The 27,999-nt window shown below is 41.6% G+C and overlaps 1 protein-coding gene across 5 annotated transcripts in view; it reads right to left on the bottom strand.

The window, feature by feature from the left end:
- Nucleotides 1–27,999, bottom strand: part of DNM3 (dynamin 3) — a 546,523-nt gene that overhangs the window by 395,940 nt on the left and 122,584 nt on the right. For all 5 annotated transcript variants that reach the window (XM_045084619.1, XM_045084617.1, XM_045084615.1 and 2 more), the window contains exons 3-4: nt 6,306–6,455; nt 4,929–5,132 (exon numbers count right to left, since the gene is read on the bottom strand). In XM_045084619.1, coding sequence (XP_044940554.1) covers nt 4,929–5,132; nt 6,306–6,455 — 354 coding nt within the window. The remainder of the gene's footprint in view (nt 1–4,928; nt 5,133–6,305; nt 6,456–27,999) is intronic.

The following is a 27,999-nucleotide window of genomic DNA, read 5'->3' as shown; positions in this document are numbered from 1 at the left end:
GTAAGTTCATGAACATTCAGGTGGCAACTTCTCAAAAGCATCTAATAACAATAGGCTTATAAAATAAGCCAGGTCTACATTAGGAAAAACATTCAAATTTCACCTTTTGGATACAGATTTGTAGCATATTATTACAAATCCATGACTGAAACTTAATGCTGTATTTTACTTATGCTGTAACAACACACTGTAAATACCGTCAGTGAGATTCCCGATACACTGACAATTCCCTCCACCAACAGTAACTATTCCCACCTAATGATATGCCGTCACAGGAGAGTTATTGTTTTGGTTTAAAAATGAATCTACTACAAGGAGCCGAGGAATGAGACACAGCCCCGCCGTTACCGATGCCCTCTAGAACTCTTTATCTCGGGAAACAAACTGAGGCTTGCTGGAGGGGAGGGTAGGCAGGGAGAGGGTGGCTGGGTGATGGACACTGGGGAGGGCACGTGCTGTGGTGAGTGTTGTGAAGTGTGTAAGCCCGATGATTCACAGACCCGTCTCCCTGGGGCTAATAATACACTATATGTTAATAAAAACAAACAAAAAAACAAGTAGGGTATGAGCATCCCAAGCAGAAGGAACAGCAAATGCAGAAGCTATGAGGGAGGAAAGAGTCTGCTGTTTTTGGAGGAACAGCTAGGAGGCTGGGATGGCTAAATTAGTAAGATGCTCTCAGTTATGAAGCCCGAGCCCTAACTGAACCACCCAGGCACCCCACTTTACCTTTTCTCCTAAGGTGTTTAGCCTGAGCTCTTAACCCATCCAATTTCAACAGATCTTCCCATCAATCAATTTCAACAATCAACAGTTAAAAAACCCACTCTGGGGGAGTCTGGGTGGCTCAGGTCAGGACCTTCTGCTCAGGTCAGGATCCCGGAGCCCCAGGATCAAGCTCCCTGGGCTCCCTGCTCAGCAGGGAGTCAGCTTCTCCCTCTCCCTTTGCCCCTGTTCCTTCTCTCTTTCGCTCTCTCTCCCTCACTCTTTCTCAAATAAAATCTTTAAAAAAATTTTTTTAATTCCTCTAAACAACAGTAGTCAAATATAACATGGATATGTTAAATCAAACTCAAGAATGAACTAGAGATATTTTATAGGCTATATTAATTAGTCAATTTTCTTTTAATTTATATTTCTTATAAAACTCAGAATTCAGTGGCTCCTGGGTGGCTCAGTGGGTTGGGCCTCTACCTTCAACTTGGGTCATGATCCCAGGGTCCTGGGTTCGAGGCCCATGTCAGGCTCCTTGCTCAGTGGGGAGTCTGCCTCTCCCTCTGTCTGTTGCTCCCCCTGCTTGTGCTCGCTTTCTTTCTCTCTCTCTCTCTCTGTCTCTCTCTCTGACAAATAAACAAACTCTAAAATTTAAAAAAAAAAAAAAAAAGGTTCTCCATTGGCTATTCTTCCACTATTGTTGAAGATGTGAGGATGTAAGGCCAAGACAGCTGCAATCATCTTGTCACCTGTGAGGAGCATCTGAGAACCAACTCCAAGGAGACCGAACAGAAGACTGACAAAACTAGGGGCGCCTGGGTGGCTCAGTGGGTTAATGACTCTGCCTTCGGCTCGGGCCATGATCCCGGGGTCCTGGGATCAAGCCCCATGTCGGGCTCTCTGCTCAGTGGGGGGCCTGCTTCCCTTCCTCTCTATATGCCTGCCTCTCTGCCTGCTTGCGATCTCTGTCAAATAAATAAATAAAATCTTTAAAAAAAAAAAAAAGAAGAAGAAGAAGACTGACAAAACTAGAATCAGAGGCTGAGGGAGAGCATCTGTTCTCCTCCAAGAAGCTTCATCTGGACTAAATGTGGACTTCTCAGGAACATGATTGTGCTGTACTTGCTGGGATCCACTGGTAGAAGGGCTATCTGTGTTCCCATCACATACCCATGGTTTTGTCTCCTGTGGGACAAGAAGGCTGCAGAGGCAGGGCCATTTCAGCATCATTTTTATAGCCCCAACCCTGAATCTGGCTCTTTCAACCCACTGATACTGGAGAGAGAACCCTGGGGAGGGCCCCCATCTAGCCATCTGTAACTTCCACCTGCTTCATTTCAAGCACCAATGTCTGTGATATTAGAGGAGGCCAAAAAGAAGAAAAACTCTGGAAAGGTTTAAGAACTAAAGGCACCAAGGCCAGGGTGTAAGAGGATGTTGAAAAGTAGAAGAACTGGCTGAAAATATGTATGTGATGTTGATAGACCTCCAGACCCTTTTTCTCATCTTGCATAACCACAGAGTTACTCCTCCTTGACCTCAGCAGAATATTGAAGATTTACATTCAGAAGATGAGGGACTCTTTTAAGTGACTCTGGACTCAAGAAGACCTTCAGGAATGCCATTATGGAAGTAGAGGGATTAATCAAAAGTCAACATGCTGAACAGTGAGAACCACCCCACACCCCACCCCCCGCCAACTCAATTCTTCCTCTTGACTCTGAGACCACTGGACATCAGGTTATACCAGACCAGCGCAAGCGGAAATACTCATAGCATCTAATAGTAGCTGAGGAAATCTCCTAACAAAATGGCTAGCCCCATCACCCTATGAGAAAGCCCATTAGTCAATGAATCCCATTCATACACATATAGAATTTCCATCAGCTTGTTAGGTCTCTACTCATATATGAATGAGCAGCAAAAGATCACCAATCTTGAACAAAAGGTCTCTGACTTCAAAGACGATGACCAAGAAAAACCACCAGAAAAAAATGGACTCAGAGACATGGTAGATTACAAAAGGAAAGCCTCCAAAGATGTCTCATTAAAATCTTTAGAGAGGATACACTACTTATAAAACCAAGAGCACGATGCTATTTTAGAAAATAAAAATATTCATGTTAAAAAACGTAATAAATAGATAAAAACAACACTCACAAAGGGAGAAAATGCTGCTAAAACTTTAAAAATGGTATCAGAAATGAAAAATTAATCAGAAGAGCTGAAGATAAAGTTGAGAAAATTTTGCAAAAAGTAGTACATAAACAGAAAGAAACACAATAAAAAAGGATTTTTTTTTTGAAAGAGGGTTAATCCAGAAGTTCTAACATGCTAATAAGGATTCCAGATAAAGGCAATGGAGAAAATAGGGGCAATTAATTATTGAAAAGAAATTCCTAGCATTGGAGAACCTGCCTCTCCATTTTGAGCAGACTCATCACTGAGTGCCCTTCCATAATTACTTTAAACACACACACACAAAACCCCATTTTGGGGTCTCTGAAGATAAACTTGTATTACTCAGTTGTAGAGAGAAAAACATCAAAACATCAGCAGAAATAAGGTACTCTTCTGGATTCCAAAATGCTAATAACATAAAATCCCTGCTTTTAGAGTATATGCTTATGTCAAATAATTATAACTGATTAATATTTTACATGTATTAAAATGTTTTATTTTTAATTCCTATTTTTTAATTTATTTATTTAAATTCAATTAGCCAACACATAGAACATCATTAGTTTCACAATTAGAGCTCAGTAATTCATTAGTTGCGTGTAACACCCAGTGCTCATCACATCACGTGATCTGGTTAATGTCCATCACCGAGTTACCCCATCCTCCTATATCCCTCCCCTCCAGCAACCCGCAGTTTGTTTCCTATAATTAAGAGTCTTCTTATGGTTCGTCTCCCTCTCTGATTTCTTCCCATTCTGTTTCTCCCTCCTTCCCCTGTGATCTACTGCACTATTTCTTATATTCCACATATGAGTGAAACCATATGATAACTGTCTTTCTCTGATTGACTTATTTCACTCAGCATAATCTCCTCCAGTTCCAACCGCGTCGATATAAATGGTAAGATTTCATCCTTTCCGATGGCTGAGTAATATTCTATATATCTATCTATCTATCTATCTCACATGCATTCTCATTCTTTATCCATTTGTCTGTCGATGGACATCGAGGCTCATCCCATAGTTTGGCTATTGTGGACACTGCTGCTATAAACATTCGGGAGCATGTGCCCCTTCGGAGCACTACATCTGTATCTTTGAGGTAAATACCCAGTAGTGCAATTGCCGGGTTGTAGGGTAGCTCTAGTTTTAGCTTCTTGAGGAACCTCCATACTGTTTTCCAGAGTGGTTATATCAGCTTACATCAATGTAATCCCTGTCAAAATACAATTGACATTTTTCACAGAGCTAGAACAAATAATCCCCAAATTTGTATGGACCCAGAAAAGACCCTAAATACCCAGAAGAATGTTAAAAAGGGAAACCAAAGGTGGAGGCATCACAATTCCAGACTTCAAGCTCTATTACAGAGCTGGAATCATCAAGACAGTATGGTACTGGCACAAAAACAGACACATAGATCCATGGAACAGAATAGAGAGCCCAGAAATGGGCCCTCAACTCTATGGTCAACTCATCTTTGACAAAGCAGGAAAGAATGTCCAATGGAAAAAAGACAGTTTCTTCAACAAACGGCGCTGGGAAAACTGGATAGCCACATGCAGAAGACAGAAACTGAACCACGTCTTTACACCACACACAAAAATAGACTCAAAGTGGAAGAAGGACCTCAATGTGCGACAGTGTTTCCTATTTTAAAGAAGCAAAACATACATGAAACACAAGGAGTTTTCAGTGTGAGTATATTTGGGTAAGTCTTTTAATAACTAAAGGGGACTGTTTGAATTTTGTACCAGAAGTTTATTTTATTGACTTTTTAAGATAAGTAGTTCATGAGGCTTAGAAATATCTGTTTTCTTAGATCTCACTTAATCTTACATTTATTTATATAGGTTCAGACTATATTCTCCAGTTACTTTTCTTTCAGCATCTTAAAAAAAACTAACAATGTAAATAATGGCTAATTAAATTAACAATGAAATTAAGTAATGAGAACTTGTATTACCTTGAAATATACCCAAACCCTTGACATTTTAAACTAATTCTCTTTCATCTCAAAGACCACACACTCACCTTGAGGATCGACTTCTTTAGCTAACTTCAGTGCATCTGAGTTTGCAAGATCGGTGTTGGCCGGGGTAACAGCCAAAATCAGACAGTTCTCCCTTGTAATGAACTGCATAATCATTTCTCTGATCTGATACTCTATATCTGGTGGCTGATCTCCCACGGGCACTTTAGTAATTCCAGGTAGGTCGATAAGCGTGAGATTTAACACTGTGTGGAAAAAAAGAGTCTTACATATACCCTCACTGCTAAAAAATAACTATGCAAAATCATCTATATCTTTAGTGGGAAGAAAACAAGCTTAGCTTCACATATTGCATTATTGACCTAACTCCAACTGTGTGTTGAGTAAAAAGCATAGACTACAAAATGGCCTTGTTAGTTTTCTCTATTTTTATGATATGATTGTGCTATACCAAATGATCGTTTTAGCCCAATTTTGCAAGCTACTGATTTGTACAGCTAAGAGAGAGCGGTCGTATCTGTAACTGGTGTGTTATAATTCAAAACCGAACAAGAAATCCATATGCTGCCTGCTGGTCTTGTACGTTGCCCTCAGTGGTATAGAATTCTTAAGGGCAAGATTTGTCCTTCACTTCAAAAGCATCATATGCTCTCTGGAGGGGGGTCAGACACTTAGCCTATTGGAAAGCTGTGGGCTGTGAGGTTCCCATGTAGGCTCTGCAGCCAGACTCATGGTGCACCACCAGGAGAGCAGGAAACTACCCCTGCATTGGGGACTCCAGCCGCGACCTGGCTATCATTCAGCTGGCACCAAAGCCTCTTGGAATGTCATAATTGAGCTTATGTCATTCGTGCTCCATTTTCAAAGCAACAGAGCTGAGTAGAAGATGAGAGATTAAAATCTGTCCCACTAAAAATTTAGTCAGGAGAGGCTATTCCATATCACATCCCATAAATTGGTTATCTAATTTGTACGTTTATGCTAATAGTCTGGGGAAAAAAAATCATCACTGATTCCTCAGGAGGAGAATAAGCAGAAATATATGGGGCAATGAAAAAATCCAATAGGAGAAGACTCAGCCACAGAACCATGTGCCTCTAAGATTCTTGCTAAGACTGAAGATTTAAAAGATGGAATTTTTCGTGCATATCTCTTTGACATTCTAAAAGTTTAAAATAAACATAAAGAAACATTTTTAAGTGATGTATTGAATTCTGACCTTTTAAAAAGTCATGTCCTCCTGCTTCCCCATAAATCTGTGAACTTTCTGGACCAGTCCATTTATTGTAGTACCCAAACACAATCCTAGAAACCCAGTACTTTCTGAGAGAAAAATCATCTTCTACACAAATAAAGAATTTCAAGTAACGTAGAAATTTTTGAAGACAAAAAATGTGGAATCCTGTTATTTTACTCACCATGTGGAGAATAGACTCGTAAATTAATGGGTATGGGGGAAATGCCTTTATTCATTCCAGTCACTCGGTCTGTTTCTGCTTCAATCTCATGACGAACTTCATCAAAATCTGTAAATTTTTTTCCTTTGCAATGTAGAAATTCAGCATATTCTACAAAAGACAAATTAACACAATTTACAATCCATGCACTCTTGCAACAATTATAAGGAAACAACATTTCTTTACCAACAAGTCAAAGTATCCCATTTTGTCTCCTCAGCCATTAAAATGAGAGAATATAGCAGTTACTAAGAAACACAGCAAATCCTTTAGAAATATTAAACACAGTACAAATGCTAAATTTACTAATTTTCAGATGAGCAATTAAATACTAAAAGCAGTCTTTAAATCATCCTGTCTGTTAAATAATTTAAGGAGAATTTTGGCCTTCCAAATGATAAAGCAAACAGCATCAGATTGTTAAAGAAATTAAGTCTGAAGTACATACAACGTCTGTCTAATCCTATTAGCATGCCCTTTCTCAATATCACCACTTTATTAAGAGGAAATTCTAAGTTATATAAACGTAGCTTCAGAAGGCAAGACAATTCAGAAACAAAATGTAGTTAATTCTTTAAAAAGAAATAATATCTTCGCTTTAAAATATACTATTCAAGATACCACATCAACTTGTATCATTAAAAAGATAATTTCCCAAGCAAAAAGAATTTTAGATCAAAGAAAATACCTATTTCCAATCTGAAAAAAAAAAATCAGTGTCTGCGGAAGTAGGAAAAACTATATATATTAACAGAAAATTAGATTAAATTTCAATAACATCTTACTCACTGTTGTACTATCGATTTCTAGTCCTGCCTTCAGAAGTATCAAGTATATCACACAACCCAAAAAGTAAACTGATACTTTAAAAAAATAGACTTAAAAAAATTATAATCTTAATAAGAGAATAAATCTTAAGAAATATTTTCGTTTATCTAATAACTAGCTGAAGAACTGCCACACCGAACTGAGACTAAGGCTAAGCGTCTGGAGCCCCGATGTCAGCAGGGACAGTTCCTGGCAGTCTTTTCACCATCTCCACCATCAACATTTAACCTTCAGCCCCTGTGGTAAAGCCAACAGGGAGACAAACTCTAAGATGTCTTCAAGCATTTTAGCAGCAGTTAACACAGGCAGCATGAAATGGTGCTGGTCTGTATTTAAAGAAGGAAAAGACAGAGATGGGAAAGATGGCTTCAAGCTGCAGTGCCTAAAAAAGAAAACGAGGTTTGAACTGGGTCCTCAAGAGTGGGGAGGGTTTCGGGGTGCAGAGAAAGCAAGGTCTTTCAGGGAATCCAAGAATTTTAACAGCCTTACACACCCTGGGCCGGCTACCATCCAGCCCCTGTACAGAAATATCCACTGATGGAAAACTGAGGCTTTGGAGTCCGGGAATAAAACTCTTATTGGGGGGGGGGGATAATTTTTTTTTTCTTTTTGGAGCCCATATAGGGCTTGAACTCACGACCCTGAGATGGAGACTTGAGCTGAGATCAAGAGCCCGACGCATAACCAACTGAATCATCCAGGCACCCCAGAAAATATTTAACAAAGTCTGAAATCTGCTTTCTGATCCTATTTCCTCAGTCCAATTTGGTCCCCTGGAGCTACTCAGGCAAGGTCTTCCTCCCTGTAGAAAGGCCGGGCTGAATCTACGGCCTGGCACCAGGAGCCCATCTTCCTCCCGGGCTTCTCTCGCCAGCTTCCCATGCTTGTCCCATCCGTTGCTCAGGCCTCCTCGCGGCCAAGGTCATAGCTTCTGAAGTGGACCAACCAGTTTATGCTTTAATTTCCCAAAGAACTGCAATGACCTAACGTTTCAGCTGTTAGAATGACAGAGGCTTTTCTTCACTTCAGTCTTTCCTATCAATGTAGATAGACATGAATAGTTTCGTTCTTAGTTTTTTCATACAAAATGCGTCCCTCTCTGAAAAAGGGCAAGCTGAGGCCCCCACAGTCCGTTCCTCAGTAGTGACGGTATACACAGTGGCGCTTCAGCAGGCTTCAGAATTCTGGCCGAAGGGACGACTGCATCTTCCGGCATGTTCCTTCCCATGTTCACACTCACAGGTGCTGTTTGTATTGGCATCTAAATTCCCAGAAGATACAGCCTTGATTTTATTTACCTAACCCAGGGGATTGGCCAATATCATGGAAATAAAGAGTTTAAGGATAAGCAGGAGATAAAACAATAAGAAAAATAAGGACGAGCAAAGGCTGTCAGATCCCAGAAAACAAAAATTAACACGTAAAAAGGAGTCATAAATAATTTATAAGAAACGGAACTGTACTTTTTCAGTTCAATATATTTTTTGGAAAAGGCATACTTGAGGACTTACAGCTATCATAAATATTACTTTTATAAAAGCAAGAAGGTTCTGGATCAGAGACTATATTTTCAATTATGCTGCCAATCAATAATTCAAGTAACACAACTGTCGATTTCTCTCTTCACCACTAGATGGCGCCTACTTGCTTTCTCTGTAGGAAAGCAATGCCCTTCCAGAATGCTGCAAAATCAATGCAATTTTCAAATTAGATTCAAATTCATGCTTGGTCTCCTAAAAATGCTTTTATTTTGAAATTGAGAAATTAGAATTGTGCAGGGCCATCTCAAGCCTCTGCATCTTTTTAAGGATAGGATCCCGCAGAGAGATTTAAAGATGCTGGTATTCATTTATTTATCCAACTAATATTTTCGAGCTCATACTATTCACCACACACTATTTTAGAAATTGCAGAGAAGAGGGACACCCGGATGGCTCAGTCAGTTAAGCGTCTGCCTTCAGCCCAGGTCATGATCCCGGGGTCCGGAGATGGAGCCCCACAGTGAGCTTCTTGCTCAGCCCGGGAGCCTGCTTCTCCCTCCGCCTGCTGTGCTCTCTCATCTCTCTGACAAATAAAATCTGAAAGGAAGGAAGGAAGGAAGGAAGGGGGGAGGAAGGAAGAAATTGCAGAGGAGAAAAAACAAGTCTAACCTGGTGAAGCTTAAATTCAAATGAAATGAAAGAGTGTGCCAGACGAGAGATGCTCTGGAGACAACGGAATGGTGGGGGGGACATTAAATGCTAGGGCAGGAGGACTGGTGTGTTACATGTTTTGATTGAGGAAAGCTGCTCTGATATGACAAAGTGACATCTGAGCACCAGCGGAAGGGAGGAAGGGAGGAAGCAATGCTTCATATAGGAGTGTCCCAGCAGAGTCCCTGAACCGGAAGCATAGGGGAAGGACAGCAAGGCCGACAGGCCTGAATGACAGAGTATATCGGCGGAGGGGCGGGTGATGAGGTCAGAGCTGTGGTGCAGACCTGGACTGTGACCAGCCCGTGGGACTTTAATTTTTACTCTGAACAAATGGTGGACAACTGGAAAGGCTCGGGGTAGAGCAGGGACGTGATGCAACCCAGGCTTTGAAGAAATTACTGTGGCTGCTGTGCTGAGAACAGACACCGAGAGTAAGACAGGGAGCTGGCTCCTGAGAGTGGAGGTGAGAGGTGATGGGGCTTGGACCAGGGCAGCAGCAGTGGGAGTGGTGAGAAGTGGCTCAATTCTCATGTGTTTTGAAGGAAAAACCAATAGGACTTGCTGATGATCGAAGGTGGGGTACTGGAGAAAGACAGGAGAGTCAAAAAACAACTTCCTGGAGTTTGACCTCAGCCATGGGGAGAATTTTGAAATAGGGAAGACTGAAAGGAAGAGGTTGGGGAGATGCGGGGGGGGGGGGGTTGGGAATCCGGAGTCTGGCTGCAGACCTAGGACGCCTGTACTGCCCGGGGGGGGTTGGGAATCCGGAGTCTGGCTGCAGACCTAGGACGCCTGTACTGCCCGGGGGGGGGGGGTGGGGAATCTGGAGTCTGGCTGCAGACCTAGGACGCCTGTACTGCCCAGGGGGGGGGTTGGGAATCCGGAGTCTGGCTGCAGACCTAGGACGCCTGTACTGCCCAGGGGGGGGGTTGGGAATCCGGAGTCTGGCTGCAGACCTAGGACGCCTGTACTGCCCAGGGGCGGTTGGGAATCCGGAGTCTGGCTGCAAACCTAGGACGCCTGTACTGCCCGGGGAGGGTTGGGAATCTGGAGTCTGGCTGCAGACCTAGGACACCTGTACTGCCCAGGGGGGGTTGGGAATCTGGAGTCTGGCTGCAGACCTAGGACGCCTGTACTGCCCAGGGGCGGTTGGAAATCTGGAGTCTGGCTGCAGACCTAGGACGCCTGTACTGCCCGGGGGGGGGGGGGGGGGGGGGGAGGGGGTTGGAATCTGGAGTCTGGCTGCAGACCTAGGACGCCTGTACTGCCCAGTGGGGGTTGGGAATCTGGAGTCTGGCTGCAGACCTAGGACGCCTGTACTGCCCAGGGGGGGGGGTTGGGAATCCGGAGTCTGGCTGCAGACCTAGGATGCCTGTACTGCCCAGGGGCGGTTGGGAATCTGGAGTCTGGCTGCAGACCTAGGACGCCTGTACTGCCCGGGGAGGGTTGGGAATCTGGAGTCTGGCTGCAGACCTAGGACGCCTGTACTGCCCGGGGGGGGGGTTGGGAATCTGGAGTCTGGCTGCAGACCTAGGACGCCTGTACTGCCCAGGGGGGGTTGGGAATCTGGAGTCTGGCTGCAGATCTAGGACGCCTTTACTGCCCAGGGGCGGTTGGAAATCTGGAGTCTGGCTGCAGACCTAGGACGCCTGTACTGCCCGGGGGGGGGGAGGGGGGGGGAGGGGGTTGGGAATCTGGAGTCTGGCTGCAGACCTAGGACGCCTGTACTGCCCACTCCACGCGTACTGCCAAGTGGAGAAGCAGACCTGCTGCTAAGGGTTGAGGATTCCACAGCTCTAAGAGATACCTCACACTCAGTCATCTGTTAAGTGTTGATTTACTCTGAAATTCTTCCACAAGAGGGCAGTCAAGCGCTTGAGGAAAATGGCAGCTTTTTCTAATTAGCACAAAAATGCCTTTGGGACTAGATACATTAGCCTTTCATCCAGGGAGAAGTCCAGACTAGAAATATATATTTGAATAGATTAAAGTCAGGCAAGGGGATGAGATCACTTAGTGAGAGAGTTAGTCGGGGAAGAGCACTGGGCCCTGGGTGTTCTGGGGTTTAGGGTCAGGAGAGAGTGAGAAGGAGTGGTCCGCGGGATGGGGAAACCCAGGAAGAGGTGACCCAAAGCCAAGTAGAAAGGGCTTTTCGTGAAGGTAAGAGACTTCCACTCCATCCAGTGCTGCCAACATGTTAAGGCAGATGAGAAGTAAGAATTAATCATAGAGCTGGGCGATCTGAGAGTCCTTCAGGAGGTGACAAGAGCTGCTACAGGGGAGTGAGGAGGTCTGATTGGAACAGATTAGGAAAGAAGGCGAGAAGAGAAGTGGAGACTGATTGAGGACAATTGTTTAAAGTTTTGCGGTAAAAGAGAGGAAAGCCGTGAGAGGGCAGCTGGGGAGCTGGGGAGGGGTGAGGTCGGGGAGGGCTCCCTGAAGATGGGCAAACGGACAGCATGGTCCCGGCCGATGGCATTAATCCAGTATGAAGGGAAAGGTGACAATGCAGAACTGAAAAGAAAACAAGTGGTGAGAGATCGTAAGGTCAAGGGGACAAGACGCAGGAGAAAGGAGCATCCCAGCTCCTCTGTAAGAAGAGAAAGGAAATAGAACACTGGGAATTGACAAGACAAATCGGCAGCTCTGGCAGTGGAGGGAGCACGCGGAATTCGCCAGCCGAGAGCAGGAGTTTATGGTATTCGTCTGAAGCCATTTTATGCCTCTAAAAAACATTTCTGCATATATTCTCACTAGTTAAACCCTACAAATATTATTTCTACAACCAGATACATCACACACACACATACACACACACTAAGTGACCTAGGAGTAACCATAGGAGGAATGCCAACTAGGTCTAATCTGTGTCCAGCATTCGGAAGAACCAATGGGACAGAAACCACAAAATCCTTTCTTTATGGTCCCAAAGAGCCTCTTAGAAAGCAACTCAGGCTACAGGACGGAATTCAGGCAACACGTGCTCTGACTTGTCGGAAGGCAGTGACCTATTCGTAACCCGTCCACTACCCAGCTCTGCAGACTCACAGCTCTAGGTCCCCTTATCTCTGACAGTGCAGTGATATTGGTCGGACCACACATTCTACTTGCTCATTAGAAACACAAGTCATAATTTGTAGCTACAGGGCTCTACTGCCAATAAGGTGCCCGCTCCCCCCACCATGGACTACAGACGGGAGGACAGCAGAGTGATACGCATATTTCTGAACAACTGAGCACAGGTGCTATTGAGGAAAATCATCAATCAGCTTCTACCATCACACAATCCTAAATAAATCTTTATCAGCAATGCAGAACTTCAAAGATACAGCTTTACTTCTCTGCTGTCCAAAAATACAATTACGAAGGGAAAATCTTGAAAAGGATTACCACAAGAGTAACGGGTCACTTAACTGTCCTCATCCCTGAAAGTGTTCATGTGAGTCTGGGGATGAAGGAAATACTAAAACCTAAAGTGAAATCTACAGGACGGGGTGTACAAGCTGACCAGTAGCTACATTTTTAAAGAGATAGTAAGCGTGTGTCTTCTGCTGCTTTTACACTACAGTGAACTAAAATGTCTGAAGGTCTAACAATCTCATCTTATGGCTGAGGTATGTTCTTTTTCATAGAAAGGTAGCATTTCCAGTGGCACATCTTCCTTTGGCATGTTCTCAGTGTTCCTTTCATTCTAAATGCTTGGTAGCTGGGGCTGTGAAATGGTCTCTCCCTCAAACAATTCCAGAACTGAGTCTTAGTGACTCCCAGTTTTAAAAATCATCCCTGTTTCCCCAGTGTTAAAAACAGCTTAGGTTTGAAGCAAAAGTTACGACACATTTTTATATCAAACAGTAATTGGGGAGGAGAGAAGGGTATTAAAAAATCAAAGCTATCACTCTTCTTTATTTTTATTTCCCTGTAAAACATTTTAGCACTGTCATCTCTAATGGTCATGGAAAACAAATTATGCTAGGTTAAACAACTGGCAAGTTGTTTGGGGGAAGGATAGGATGGTTTATGCCTGGGCAGCATTCCAATCATCTGTGAAAAGCACAGCATGACCATAAGAATTTAAATATTTCCAATATGCCCCTTCCATGTGGAAAAACATGAATGTGTTTCAATTAATCGAGCTTAAGTAATTATGGAACATATGCACATAATCTCTTGTCAATCTTTATTCTAAGAACTGGGGTCCTCAATACTTTAGTTGGGGTCGTATTTCTGAAGTGTTTTAATAGCAATGTTCTGTGAGAGCAGGGCTCCAACAAAAATAGAGTACGTGGGTCGCATATAGGAGGTAGCTTTCAACGTTACTAGCTAAATTCACTCACTGTAAAGTGTCTGTGTCTGACTATATTTAAAAACACACTTCTTCAAGGAAAGAGGCTACATTTTACTCATCTGTGTTTCCCCAATGCCTATCATATTTAGAGTAAAGAACATCTGTGGATTTCTTCCTTCTCTAAAGCAGGCCACTTTGCATACCATGGATCAATGTCAGTTAAAAAAAAAAAAAAAATGTTTCCCTCCAGCCTTCAGGTCATCCCAAATTGAAAGCAAGGTTCTAGAACTGTGGCTGAATAAGCAACAGGGTGAATCAGATGTGAATGTTAGAGATCCAGGTTTGAAGTATAACTCAACTATGTCCCTAAGGTAAACATGAGAAGTCAAGCAACCGGGGGGCGTTGGGGTGGAGATAAGGAAATCTTAAAAAGCTAACAACCTGAGAGGGTCCAGTGGAGGGTGAAATGTCAAAGTCTCAGCACAAGGGTCAAGAACAGTGGGGGCAGGATGGGAATAAAGAGGGCCAAACAGACAAAAGCAGACCAAATGTGGGTGCCAAGCGAGTATCAGAGACCAGATACAAAACACTAGCATTTAGGATCAGGGTTCTGGTACTCCAGAGGCAGAGGAGGAGATCAAGACAGAACTCCAGACCCAAGTGAGCCAGAGGATAATCAGGCAGAAGACCAAGATGCTAACTCGATCACTGAACAGAAGATAGAGACTTTTTCACTGGATACAAAGCCAAAGCCACTTCTGTAGACCTCAGGGTGAAGAGAGAGGTCTATCAGTGCTCCCTTGATATTTACAGCTCAACAAGGTCCTTTACAGTCTTCATGCCTAAGAGCTGGGTGGTTCTAAAGCCTGGGCTGGGGCTGACCCTGCATGTGAGGGTTAAGTGGCCCCAGTCACTGAAGGAGTGCTGGCACACGAACCCAAGGCCAACAAGTGACAGAAATCCCTCCGGCAATAAGTACCGTATGAATGTCCCACCACAAGTATCCAAAAAAATCAGAATCAGCAGCTATCATACCTAAATAGCTCGATTTACTCCCATACTTTTTCAAAGGATCTCAAAGAGTATAAAAAAAATCAACTCTATTTCATCCTCTTGGTTTCCATATAAAACACAATCAAGAGATAAACTATATTTCAAACACAGAAACCGAACAAGAAGCACATCAAACACTTGGCCAAAACATTACAAAACGAGTAAGCGTTCTAAGTCTCAGCAGCTCTGACGAGACTTTCCTCCTCCACCTCAGAACGACCTCTTCTATGACGCGCATTACTCGGCTTTCCCGACCGCCCTCTTTCCCCGCTGGCTGCTCCTTCTCCATGCTCTTTGCTCACTGTTTCTCCCCTTCCTCTCCTGCGCTTCCAAACATGGAATACTGCTAGACTTCCAGAAGGAAATCTGTCCATCTCTATCCTCTCCCTAGTTGATCTCATCTACCTAATGGCTTTAAAATTCATATATATATATATATATATATATATAATATATATATATATATATATATATACACACACATATATATTCAAATTCATCTCAAGCACTCATTTCTCCCCTGAACTTGACAACTTGACTTCTCTGTATCCAACTCTAATGCTTACTTGGCACTTCCACTTGGATGTCTAATAGATATCTCAAAATTAGCATGTCCAAACCCAACTGTAATCCCCACTTAGTTCCCCTCCCCTCCTCCCCGCTGGCTCCTCCTCCAGGCCTTCTACGTCTCAGTTACTGAACTACCATTACCCCAGGTGCTCAAATCCGAAACCGAACTATTTTTGCATCCCTCTTTTCCTTGGCTCTCTCCCAAACATCTTCTCGCTGCCCCCTCTGTGGCCGTCCTCCCACGAAACTGGCACCACCGTAAAAACATCTGAACGGGTCCTCCTGATAGCACTCTTGCTCCCATTAACCCATTCTCCACCAAGCAGTTAGAGAGATCGGTCTAAAATCCTACGTCAGACCATGTCTCTGCCTTTTGAAAACCCTCTGCTAGTTTCCTAGTGTGGTCAGAAATATGCCAATTCCTCACCCAGGTGTTCCAAGTCCTAGCCCGTCTGACCTCTGTCGACCTCTATTATCTGACACTGTCCCCACCTGCCACATCCAAATTTGCTTTCGCTGCAACAGCCTCCCTTCTGTTCAAGTTCACCCAATCCATTCCCCCATCAGGGCCTCCCTACAAACCGCTCCTCTTCTGGAATATACTCTCCCCAGACCTCTACATGTGGGGGGTCCTCCCTGTCATTAACTGCTCATCCAAAATACCACCTCTTTCGAGAGGCTTCCTTGACCAGGCAAGGAAAGTAGCAGCTTGATCACACTCTATCATGTCACCCAATTTCTTTTCATTAGAGTACATAATCATGATCTAAAGTTCTCCTTGTTTGTTTTTTATTGTCTCTCTTCATCCACAGGAACGTAAGTTCCTGAAAACAGGAACATTAGCTGCTAAACTCCCAAGTGCCCAAATACAGTGAGCTGCATCTACTAGGCAGTCAACACAGATTTGTTGAATTAAGGAACAAATAAAATGAATGAGTAAATAAATGGATCAACATACAAACACTGGAGGACACGAGGTTTGTGGATGTGGAAAAGGAAAATGATCCTAAATAAGGCTTTTGACATACAGAGTTTGACATATTTGAAATGTACAGTTAGAGTGTCCAGAAGTCAGCGGATATGGGTCTGGAGTTTTAGCCCAGGAGCTATAAAGGTGAGAGTCACAGGTACATAAGTTGTTCACGCAAGGGATTGTTGAATATCAAATGACATGGAAATAATCCTTGGGTAGGTTCAAACTTTAAAAGCCAGGGAGAAGATAATTTGTCTGTAAAAGAGGCAGAAAGAGTGGCCAGAGAGATAGCAGAAAAGTCTGAAGTACTTGGCATTATGGAAGCCAAAAGAATAAAGCACGCATCAAGAAAGAGGAGTGCAATGGATAATGTTAAAAGCTGTTAAAGGGCAAGGGAAATACGAAGAGATGGTTATAGGAATTGGGCATGTGTTATGTAGTTTCCCGCACCCTTAAACAATGTTCTGTGAGTAACTTAAATGTGTATTACTTCAATGATTTTTGCTATAGATTACTTTGCTTAGTTAAAAATTATTTTCATTTTTTATTTTATTAAGTCTGTTACTCTAATTCCAGTATAGCTGACATCCGGTGTTACATTAGTTTCAATATACTGCTTTAGCCTTTTTACACTTTTCTCTCTGTGTCCTTTCGCTTGCAGTCAAGTTTATAATTGTCACTTCTTACTGTTAGCAATGTCTCTGTTTTTAAGAACATTCCCATTCTAACTTGCAGATTTATGTTTTACTCTAGAATGAAAAGTCCAGTAACCTAGTGTATATGGTCTGAGTCTAAAGAAATGAAAAAGTCCTGGGCACCTGGGGGTTTCGGTCGGTCAGGTGTCCGCCTTCAGCTCGGGTCATGACCCCGGGATCCTGAGACTGAGTCCCGTGTTGGACTCCCTGCTCAGTGGGGAGTCTGCTTCTCCCTCTGCCATTTCCCATGCTCATGCTCACTTTCTCTCTCTCTCTTCCTCTCTCTCAAACTCACAAAAAAAAAAAAAAATCTTTAGGGGGGGAAAAAAAAGAAACAAACAAAAAAGTCCAGAGTAAGTCCACAACCATACAATGCCTGAGCTTTAAATCATAGACTTTGTAATATTAAGTTTGACTACCCAAGGCTTTTTTTTGTCTCCTCCCAATAATCAGCAAAGTTTAGAAACTGGAAATATAAAAAAGAGGTTTTCAGGTAAGCACATTATTACAATAATATTTACGAGTAATTGAATAGGGTCACGTGGGTGGCTCAGTCAGTTTGGCAGCGACTCTTTGTTTTGGCTCAAGTCATGATTTCAGGTCCTGGGATCAGGCCCCTTGTTGCGCTCTGTGCTCAGCAAGAGTCTGCCTGAGGAACCCTCTCCTTCTGCCCGCCTCACTCACCCTCACTCACTCTCTCTCTAAAATAAATGAAATAAATCTTTTTAACAAAGGAATAATTGAATATAAAAATTCAGAAACAGCAAATGATGCAATATCATTCTTTGCTTTAATAACACAAAAAATAAGGTAATCTGCCAAGTAAAAATTTGTAGGGTAATTAAAAGTGAAATGACTAGACTTTGTCATGAAAATTCAAGTAATCAAATTTCAATAGGAAAAATACAATACAAATTCTAATGCACAAAATGAAAATATTTTCACCTAAAATCTTACACACAAAGAATAAAGTTTATAAATGAGATTTAGTAGCAATTATCAGAATTACAAGTATATAAATATGTAACTAAAAAAATATTCTCAAAGAAAATGTCTGAGCTATAATATGCATTGCTAGCTACATTATAATATCTTAACTGCTTGATCAAAAACCTTTTCCATGAGGATGCACTTCTATGCACAAGTTGTAAGCATGCCATCTAAATATTTTATAAGATCTTGGTGCATTAGATAAGCTCCTCAAATGTCTTCATGGCCAGTTCTTGAAGGTCATGAAGCTCAACTAGAAACAGAACCAACTTAATTTTTGCCTATGGTAAAATTGAATATTCAATTAATCCAATACCACTTGTTAAAAATACTACTCTTTCCACCTAATTGCTTTTGCACCTTTAAGAAAAATGAGCTGTGTATTTACCTGTAGGTCCTTTTTGAACGTTACTCTGTTCTACCAGCGTATTTGTCTGTCTTTATGCCAATGTCACACTATCTTGATTATCGCAGTTTTATAATCACTATTAAAAACAGGTTGTATTCATTCTCTAACTTTGTTACTAAGTTTTAAAGTCGTTTTGGCTACTCTGAGTCCTTTGCATTTGCTGTGAATTTTAGAACTACCTTGTCAATTTCTACAAAACAATATAATATTTGAATCTCCACAAATAGCAGTCTCCACAATATTACTCAGAAAAGGTTTCCTCCTCCACCCCACGTCTGTACGTACACACACAACATGTTTAGCTAAAAGCATAAGAATTTTCCATGGATGTCTGCTCTGCTAAATGCATTAGACTTTAACAAAACTACAGATTCTTATAACAGGGAGGTACATCTCCTCTAAACTCTATCTCATGAAAGCGATCAGTTCAATGTTGTTGGGGGTCATACAAAAATATCTATCACCTATGGCCCAAGCACTATCTAACTAGTCAGTATGGTATAGTTGCTAATGAGAAGACATATTTTTACAACAAAAGTCTGAACAAATAAAAATAAATACTGTATCTCGAATACAATGAAAACTCCCAGACATGATCTGAAAATACTTCATTTTCTTGTGCTTAGCTTTACTTCACTTTGCAGATGATGTTCTATTTACAAATAAAGGTTTGTGACAAAACCTCTAACAAACCTGGTCATTGGCACCATTTTTCCAACAGCATTTTCTCACTTTGTGTCTTCGTGTCATATTTTGGTAATTCTCACAACAGCTCAAACTTTTTCTTTACTGTTATATTTGTTATGATGATCTGTGATCAATGATCTTTCATGTTACTACTCTAATTGTTTTGGCATGCCATGAACCACAGACATAAAAGACAGCCAACTTCATCAGTAAACATTGTATGTTCTGACTGCTCAACCTATTGGCCAATCCCCCTGTGTCCTTCCCTCTCTGTGGGCCTCCCTATTCCCTGAGACACAACAATGTTGAGATCAGGCCAATTAATTACCCTCCAATGGCCTCAATAAGTGTTCAAGTAAGATTCACATGTCTCACACTTTAAATCAAAAGCTAGAAATAATTAAACTCAGTGAGGAAGGCATGCCGAAAGCTGAGACAGACTGAAAGCTGAGATAGGCCAAAAGCTAGGTCTCTTGCTCCAGACAGCCAAGTTGTGAATGCAAAGGAGAAGCTCTTGAAGTAAATTAAAAGTGCTACTCCAGTAAATGCATGAATGGTAAGAAAGCAAAATGGTGTCGTTGCTGATATGAAGAAACTTGTCATGGTCTGGATAGAAGATCGAACTAGGCCTATCATTCCCTTAAGCCAAAGCCCAATCCAGAGTAAGGCCCTAACTCTCCTCAGTCCTGTGGAGGCTCAGAGAGGTGAAGAAGCTGCACAAGCAAAGTCTGAAGCCAGCAGAGGTTGGTTCTTGAGAAATGAGGAAAGAAGTCTTCTCCATAACATGCACATACAAAGTAAAGCAGCCAGTGCTGATGGAGAAGCTGCAGCAAATCATCCAGAAGATCGAGCTAAGATAATAGTGAAGGTGGCTTCTTTAAACAACAAATTTTCAGTGTCCACGAAGCAGTCTACTATTGGAGGATGATGCCATGTAAGACTTTCATAGCTGAAGGTAAGTCAGTCTCTGACTACAAAGCACCAAAGGACATGCTGAGGGCTAATACAGCTGCGAGACTTTAAGTTGAAGACAACGCTCATTTACCATCCTGAAAACCCTAGAGCCCTCAACAAATATGCTAAATCTACTCTCCCTGTGCCCTAGAAATGGAACTTCAAAGCCTACAGAACAGTACATCATCTGCTTACAACATGGTTTACTGAGTATTTTCAGCCCACTGCTGAGACCTACTGCTCAGAAGAAAATATTCCTTTCAAAACATTACTGCTCCAAGATCTCTGATGGAGCTAGAGAGATTCAAGCTGCTTCCACGACTGCTAAAATCCATGCTGCAGTCCATGGGTCAGGAGTCATTTTGACTTTCAAGTCAAAATTTAAGAAATATGTTTTGTGAGGCTAAAGCTGTCACAGATAGTGATTCCTCTGATGGACCTGGGCACAGTACATTGAAAACCTTCTGGGAGGTATTCACCACTCTAGATGACATTGAGAACGTTGGTGATTCATGGGAGAAAAACAAAACATCATGATTAACAGGAGTTTGGAAGTTGATTCCAACCCTCACGGATGACTGACAGGTTCAAGACCTCAGTGGCAGAAGTAACTGCAGATGGGAAAGAAAGAGAAGAGAACTACAATGAGAAGTGGGGTTTGAAGACGGAACTGAATTGCTGCAATCTTATGACGAAACTTTAATGGACAGGGAGTTGCTTCTTAGGCATAAGCCCAGAAAGTGGTTTCTTCACTCCTAGTGAAGAGGCCATGAAAATTGTTGAAATGAAAACAAAGGACATAGAATACTACATAAACTGCTGGTAAAGCCACAGCAGGGTTTGAGAGAATTGACTACTGTGGGTAAAATGCTACAGAGAGATTTCTCCGGAAAGGAAGAGTCAGTCAATGGTGGCAAACTTCACTGTTGTGTTATTTTAGGAAACTGCCACATCCACCTCAACCTTCAGCAATCACCACCCCGACCAGTCAGCAGCCATCAACATGGAGGCCAGACCCTCCACCAGCAAAATGATTACAGCTTGCTGCAAACTCAGATGATGGGTAGCATTTTTAGCAATAAAATATTTTAAAATTACGGTGTGTACACTGGTTTTTTTAGACATAATGCTACTGCACACATAATAGACTATATAGTGTAAACGTAACTTTTATATTCACTGGGAAACCAAAAAATTTATTTGACTCACTTTATTGTGATATCTACTTTATTGCAGTGCTCTGGAACTAAACCCTGCAGTATCTCTAAGGTATGATATATTCACAATGAATGGCATAAAACTAAAATGAAAAGTAATTTCTTCTGACAAGATGCCTCTCTCTACGTGATGAGACGAGCACTGGGTGTTATACACAACTGATGAATTGTTGAACACGGCATCTGAAACTAATGATATACTATGTGTTGCTTAACTGAATTTAAAAAAAATAAGTAAAATGAAAAAAATAATGCTCTTTCCTAGAGTTAAAAAAATGCCTTTCTTTCATAAATTACAAAAATTATTCTATGACTCAGACAATAGTTAATTCAACCAATACTTGAAAACTAAAAAGAAAAAGAAAAACTAAGTAGTCCCTATGCAGAAAACTCAATAGACCAGGTTGATTAGTGCACTAATTATCTAAATGAAGATAAGTAAATTTAAAATATTTTAAGATCTTCCTTAAGTGGTTTTTGTTTTAATGCTAAGGGATTTTATAAGTAACATCCAACATTTAGTACATCCAATGCATTATGAGGTCAGCTTAAATGATGCTAACAGATATATACCTATATAGAAAAAACAAAATAAAGTTTTGATCTGAAACTCAGTACTATGGTTTTTCCAACTTAGATTGCATGTAAATTAATACTAAGCTACAACAGTCACCAATTATTTCAATAGGAACTTAAGTAATAGAAAGCTATCTCACAAGGACACTCAACTCCTCTATTTTTTTTTTTAAAGATTTTATTTATTGGGCGCCTGGGTGGCTCAGTGGGTTAAGCCACTGCCTTCGGCTCAGGTCATGATCTCAGGGTCCTGGGATCGAGTCCCGCATCGGGCTCTCTGCTCAGCAGGGAGCCTGCTTCCCTCTCTCTCTCTGCCTGCCTTTCTGCCTACCTTGTGTTCTCTCTCTGTCTAATAAATAAATAAAATCTTAAAAAAAAAATAAAAAAATCTTTAAAAGATTTTATTTATTTATTTATTTGAGAAAGATAGTGTACAAGCAGGGAGAGGGGCAGAGGGAGAAGGAGAGAAAGAATCCCAAGCCAACCACACAGAGTGTTACCTATTGTGGGGCTTGGTTCCCCAACCCTGAGATCATGATCCAAGCCAAAAATCAAGAACTGGACACCCAACCAACTGAGCCACCCAGGTGCCCCATGTTTTGTTTCTCAGGATTTTTTTTTTTAAGATTTTGTTCACTTACCTCCTTTATTTTTTTTTAAGATTTTATTTATTTATTTGACAGACAGAGATCACAAGAGACAGGCAGAGAGAGAGGAGGAAGCAGGCTCCCCATGAAGTAGGGAGCCTGATGTGGGACTCGATTTCAGGACCCTGGGATCATTACCTGAGCCAAAGGCAGAGGCTTTAACCCACTGAGCCACCCAGGTACCTCATCACTCACTTCCTTTAAAAACAAGCTCAAGGGTGCCTGGGTGGCTCAGTTGGTTAAGCGTCTTACTCTTGGTTTCAGCTCAGGTTATGATCTCAGGGTCGTGAGATCCAGCCCCACATCAGGCCCCAGGCTGAGTGGGGAGCCTCTTGGTTTTCTCTTCCTCTCCCTCTCCTCTTGCTCTCTCTCTCTGATTAAATATTTTTTAAAAAATAAAAAATAAAATGAGCTCAAACATGGGGATAATCAATAACTTCTACAAAACAAATAAAATTAAATGAGTTGAAAAATAACAAGCAGTAAAAAATATATGAGAAAAAAATTACCTGGCTTGGAAAACAAACACACTCATTTTAGAGGGTGTTGAAATATGATTATAGTTCATGGATTACAATGAATAATGCAAACTTAGTAACAATGTATTAACTATTTGACCATCCAGATGTGTCATCATACTAAAAACCAATTTGAAAATATGCTCTATTATTTGATAAGCCCTCTTAGTAATTTCATTATGTTAGAAGAGCCCATCCAAAACAGCTGCATCGTGGGGCATGTGGGGGGCTCAGTCACTTAAGCATTTGCCTTCAGCTCAAGTCATGATCCCAGGGTCCTGGGATCGAGCCCTGCATCAGGCTTCCTGCTCAGTGGGGAGCCTGCTTCTTCCTCTCCCACGTTTCCTGAATGTGCTCTCTCTGTGTCAAATAAATAAAATCTTAAAAAAAAAAAAAAAAAACCAGGGGCACCTGGGTGGCTCAGTGGGTTAAGCCTCTGCCTTTGGCTCAAGTCATGATCTCAGGGTCCTGGGATGGAGCCCAGCATCGGGCTCTCTGCTCAGCGGGGAGCCTGATTCCTTCTTTTGATTACTTCTTTCTTTCTGCCTACTTGTGACCATCTCTCTCCATCAAATAAATAAATAAAATCTAAAAAAAAAAAAACACAAAAAACAAATAGCTACATCCTCTTTAGACCAAGAAATCTACAAGTAGATCATCCCCTAAAGTAAAGTCGGTTTCCCCTTGTTAATATTCTCACAGAGTTATCTATGCCTGTACAGTATTCTGTAGTAAAGAACATGACTGATTTTAAGACTTTGGAGTCAGACCTATGTTTGAAGGTTCTGCCATTTCTTCATCACGTGACGTGGAAAGTCTTTTAACTTGCCTATACTTCAGTTCCCACCTCTATACATGGAGTCTCTTTCACAGGTTACTGTGAGGAAAAGAACATGGCCGATTCCGCTTCTTTCACTAGAGTTCTCCCAGTGGCTGGTTATATGAGCTCAACAGATTTTTTTTAAAGGTTTTATTTATATATTTCAGAGAGAGAGCACAAGCAGGGGGAGGAGCAGAGGGAGAGGGAGAAGCTGACTCCCTGCTAAGCAAGGAGCCCAACATGGGACCATGAGATTAGGACGTGAGCCGAAGGCAGACAGACGCCTCACCAACTCAGCCACCCAGGTGTCCCAGCTCAAAAAGCTTATATTACATCAAAGAATAAATGAACTAAAGGATTTAACACATAGTAAGCCCTTTTAAAAATATTCAAAGAAATTTTAAATAAATATGTAACAGCTAACCTAGATAGCAGAGGTCTTAGTTTCAGTGAGATTAAATAAATTCCCTAAGGTCACACAGGTAGGGGGTGGCAGTCCAGGATTTAAATGCAGACATTCAGACATCCTATACCAATTACAAGTGCTACCCTCTCTACCATGGTTCATATTTCTGGGGACCCTGGAACCTATTCCCTATAAAAATGTACAAATTTACATATACACACAGATTTTGGTATAATTATAGGGTGTTCACAGATACCTCAACCCTCTTCCTCACAGACTTACTTAAATTACCTTAATACTGGCTCCTGCAAACAAAAAATGGTTTGTATCATTATCATGATTATAATCTGTGCCTATCAAAATATTACCTAGCAAGTTCCTACTTAAATATCATTTCTACTAAAAACTTTCTTTGATTACTTCATGGACTGTGAGAAATGCTTTGCTCCTCTGAATTTTTTAGGGCTCTGTGAATGTACTACTCATGTGATTTTACAGGCAGAAAGAACCTTAGATTTTCCATGCAACGTAACATGTTTAATGACATTCACATAACATGTATTACATAGTATGGTCGCTTTATATATATCTTATCTCCAAAGCAATAAAGAAAGTACCCAGAGAGTAGGGACTACACCTGCTATAGCTTCAATGTGACATTCCCTAAGGATACAGGAATGATTTTTTTTTTTTAAATTAGTGAAAGAATGGCTAATTCTGAGTTAAAACTGAGCTACTATTCCCTATTTTTCAAAGACTCATGAGGCCCTGAAAGTCTCTTTGAGCATTTTAGAATTTCCAGTATCTTTTCCTCATTCAGTATTAATCAGCACTGTGGAGCAAAATCTTTTCCTGCACAATCTCTGTAGGATCTTTTTACGAGCCATCTCCTCCCACTCTGGTCTAATCGGTTATTGAGAGTAGCTCTGGATAAGAATCTTGAGAGTATGTTATTGTTCCCTGGACTTCATTTTAGCAAGAAGCTTAATACCACAAAAATATTATATTTTCAGTCTCCCAAAACCTAGTCTAGCTTTTGTGATAAAATTTTCTATTTCCTTTTGAACAGCTTTCAACTACACATTGTGCTTCTTAGGTTACAAAATTGTGACTGTCTTCCATTATGCAATATAATATTTCCTTGCAAATGAGAGTTGAGTTTTCTGGACAGACAAAAATTTATCACTTATTAAGAAACTATAGGGGCACCTGGGTGGCTCAGTGGGCTAAGCCTCTGCCTTCAGCTCAGGTCATGATCCCAGGGTACTAGGATCAAGCCCCACATCGGGCTCTCTGCTCCGTGGGGAGCCTGCTTCCCCTCTCTCTCTCTCTACCTGCCTCTCTACCTGCTTGTGATCTCTGTCTGTCAAATAAAAAAATAAAGTCTTAAAAAGAAAGAAAGAAAGAAAGAAACTATAGGGGACATGAAGTGTTAAGCCAGCATTCATAATCTTGAAGAACTTACCCAAACTAGAAAAAGAAGACAAAGTTGTGAAAATTAAGCAAAAGATTTAATAAGATTTCAAGATAGAAAATACTGTCATAGGTAATTGACGAATAAATGGAGTACCTTGCCCTCTGAGGCTTTAGCAAAGGGAAGAGTCTTTAGGCTGGAGTGGTCTGCAAAGGATTTCTGGAAAGAGCTGAGTCTGAGTAGATTTAGGGGGATAGACAGAACTGGGCAAATACCAAGAAGAGAAAAGAGAACATTAAAAATTTTCTATAAACAGGGGCACCCGGGTGACTCAGTCAGTTAAGCATCTTCCTTCAGCTCAGAACATGATCTCAGGGTCCTGGGATGGAGCCCCGTATCAGGCTCCCTGCCCAGTGGGGCATCTGCTTCTCCCTTTCTCTTTGTCCCTCCTCACCACTTGTGCTTTCTCCCTCTCTCTCTCTCTTTCTTTCTCTCTCTCTCTCTCAAATAAATAAAATCATTTTTTTAAAATGGTAACAGAAGTACCAAAGTGGAAAGCCAAATGAGAATTGGGAGCAAACCAGCTGGGCAAATAATAACAAAACATCCAATTAAAAAATATCTATGGAATGAACGTAAACTAAAGCACTTACAGAGAAGAACAAGAGACAGAATGCACCTCTCTTTCTGGATAAATATTAAATGAGATGTTGTACATAGAGCATTTGCACAGTGTCCATCCCACACTAGGCATATAGAGAATGTAAACCATCAGGAGGGAGGATGGCAGCAGAGTAGGAGAACCTTAGGCTCGCCTTGTTCCATGAACACAACTAGATAACTATCAAATCATCCTAAATACCCCAGAAATCAATCTGAAGACTGGCAGAATAACTCTATAACTAAAGGTGTAAAGCAGAGGCCACACTCAAGAAGGTAGCAAATGTGGAAACCCAGTGTGGGAGAGAACTGGACTGTGGCTGGGACTGTGAGAAGGGAGCTACCGTCACAGAGAAGGGCAAGAAACAGAATGTAAATGGGCACAGAGGCGAGGGGAGGGGGAAAACAAATCCTCATAGCAATTGGCTTGGAAAGCAAGAGGACCTGAATTTCGTGAGTTCTTGCAACCAGTGGGGCTTAAAGCCTAGAGTTTTAAAGGTCAGCACGCTTGGCTCTGGGAGAGCTCGGAGGACATTGGGGCCGCTCTTGGGGAAAAGGCAGGGCAAACAGCCCAGGGACATACAAGTGTGGAAACAGTGATCTGAAGAGCACCTGAGCACACAGTGGGGAGGTCATCTACTCTTCTCAGAGCATGTCCCAGAGAGGCGGCGTTCACAGAGAGGCTCCTCTGGGAGCAGAGGGCATACAGCACACTTTGGAGACACTCACCAGGTCTGGGGAACAGGGAACACTATACTGCAGGGCACTACAGGACTGCTCAAGAACAAGAGACAGAGCGGACTTTCCCAACACAGAGCCTTAGATAAAATGAGAAGACCAAAGAATTTGTTCCAAACGAAAGAACAGGACAAGGTCACAGCTGGACATCTAAGCAAAACAGATACAAGTAACATGCCTGATGGAGAATTTAAAGCAATTATTATAGGGATACTCCCTGGACTCAAGTAAAGAATGGAGGACGTCAGTGAGACTATTAACACAGAGATAAGGAATAACATAGCAGAGATAAAGGACTCAAAAAATGAAATGAGAAACACACTTAATTATTGAAAGAAAAGCAGACTAGAAGAAGCAGAGGAATGCATTAATGACCTAGAAGCCAGAGTAATGGAAAGTAATCGAGCTGAACAAAAGAGTGAAAAAGAATAGACTTAGGGAACTCAGTGACTTCATCAAATATAAAAACTTTCATATTATAGGAGTCCCAGAAGAAGAAAAGATAGATAAGAAAGCAGAAAATTTATTTGAAGAAATAATAGGTGAAAACTTCCATAATCTAGGGAAAGAAATAGATACAGGAATCACAAAGAACCCCAAACAAAACAGATCCACACCAGGACATATTGTAATTAAAAAGCAAAATATAGGGGCGCCTGGGTGGCTCAGTGGGTTAAGCTGCTGCCTTCGCCTCAGGTCATGATCTCAGGGTCCTGGGATCGAGTCCCACATCGGGCTCTCTGCTCGGCAGGGAGCCTGCTTCTCTCTCTCTCTCTCTCTCTACCTGCCTCTCCATCTACTTGTGATTTCTCTCTGTCAAATAAATAAATAAAATCTTTAAAAAAAAAAAAAAGCAAAATATAATGATGTTACATATATTAAGAGCAGCAAGAAAAACAAAGACAGTTACATACAAAGGAAACCCCATAATACTATCAAGAAGGTTTTTCAGCAGAAACTTCCCAAGCCAGAAGGGAGAGGAATGATATATTCAAAGTGCTGAATGGGCAAAACCTGCAC

Source organism: Mustela putorius, unplaced genomic scaffold (assembly GCF_011764305.1).
Source record: "Mustela putorius furo isolate JIRA1106 unplaced genomic scaffold, ASM1176430v1.1 tig00000785_pilon_pilon_pilon, whole genome shotgun sequence".
Taxonomy (NCBI): domain Eukaryota; kingdom Metazoa; phylum Chordata; class Mammalia; order Carnivora; family Mustelidae; genus Mustela; species Mustela putorius.
This window is presented reverse-complemented; position numbering and strand designations above follow the sequence as displayed.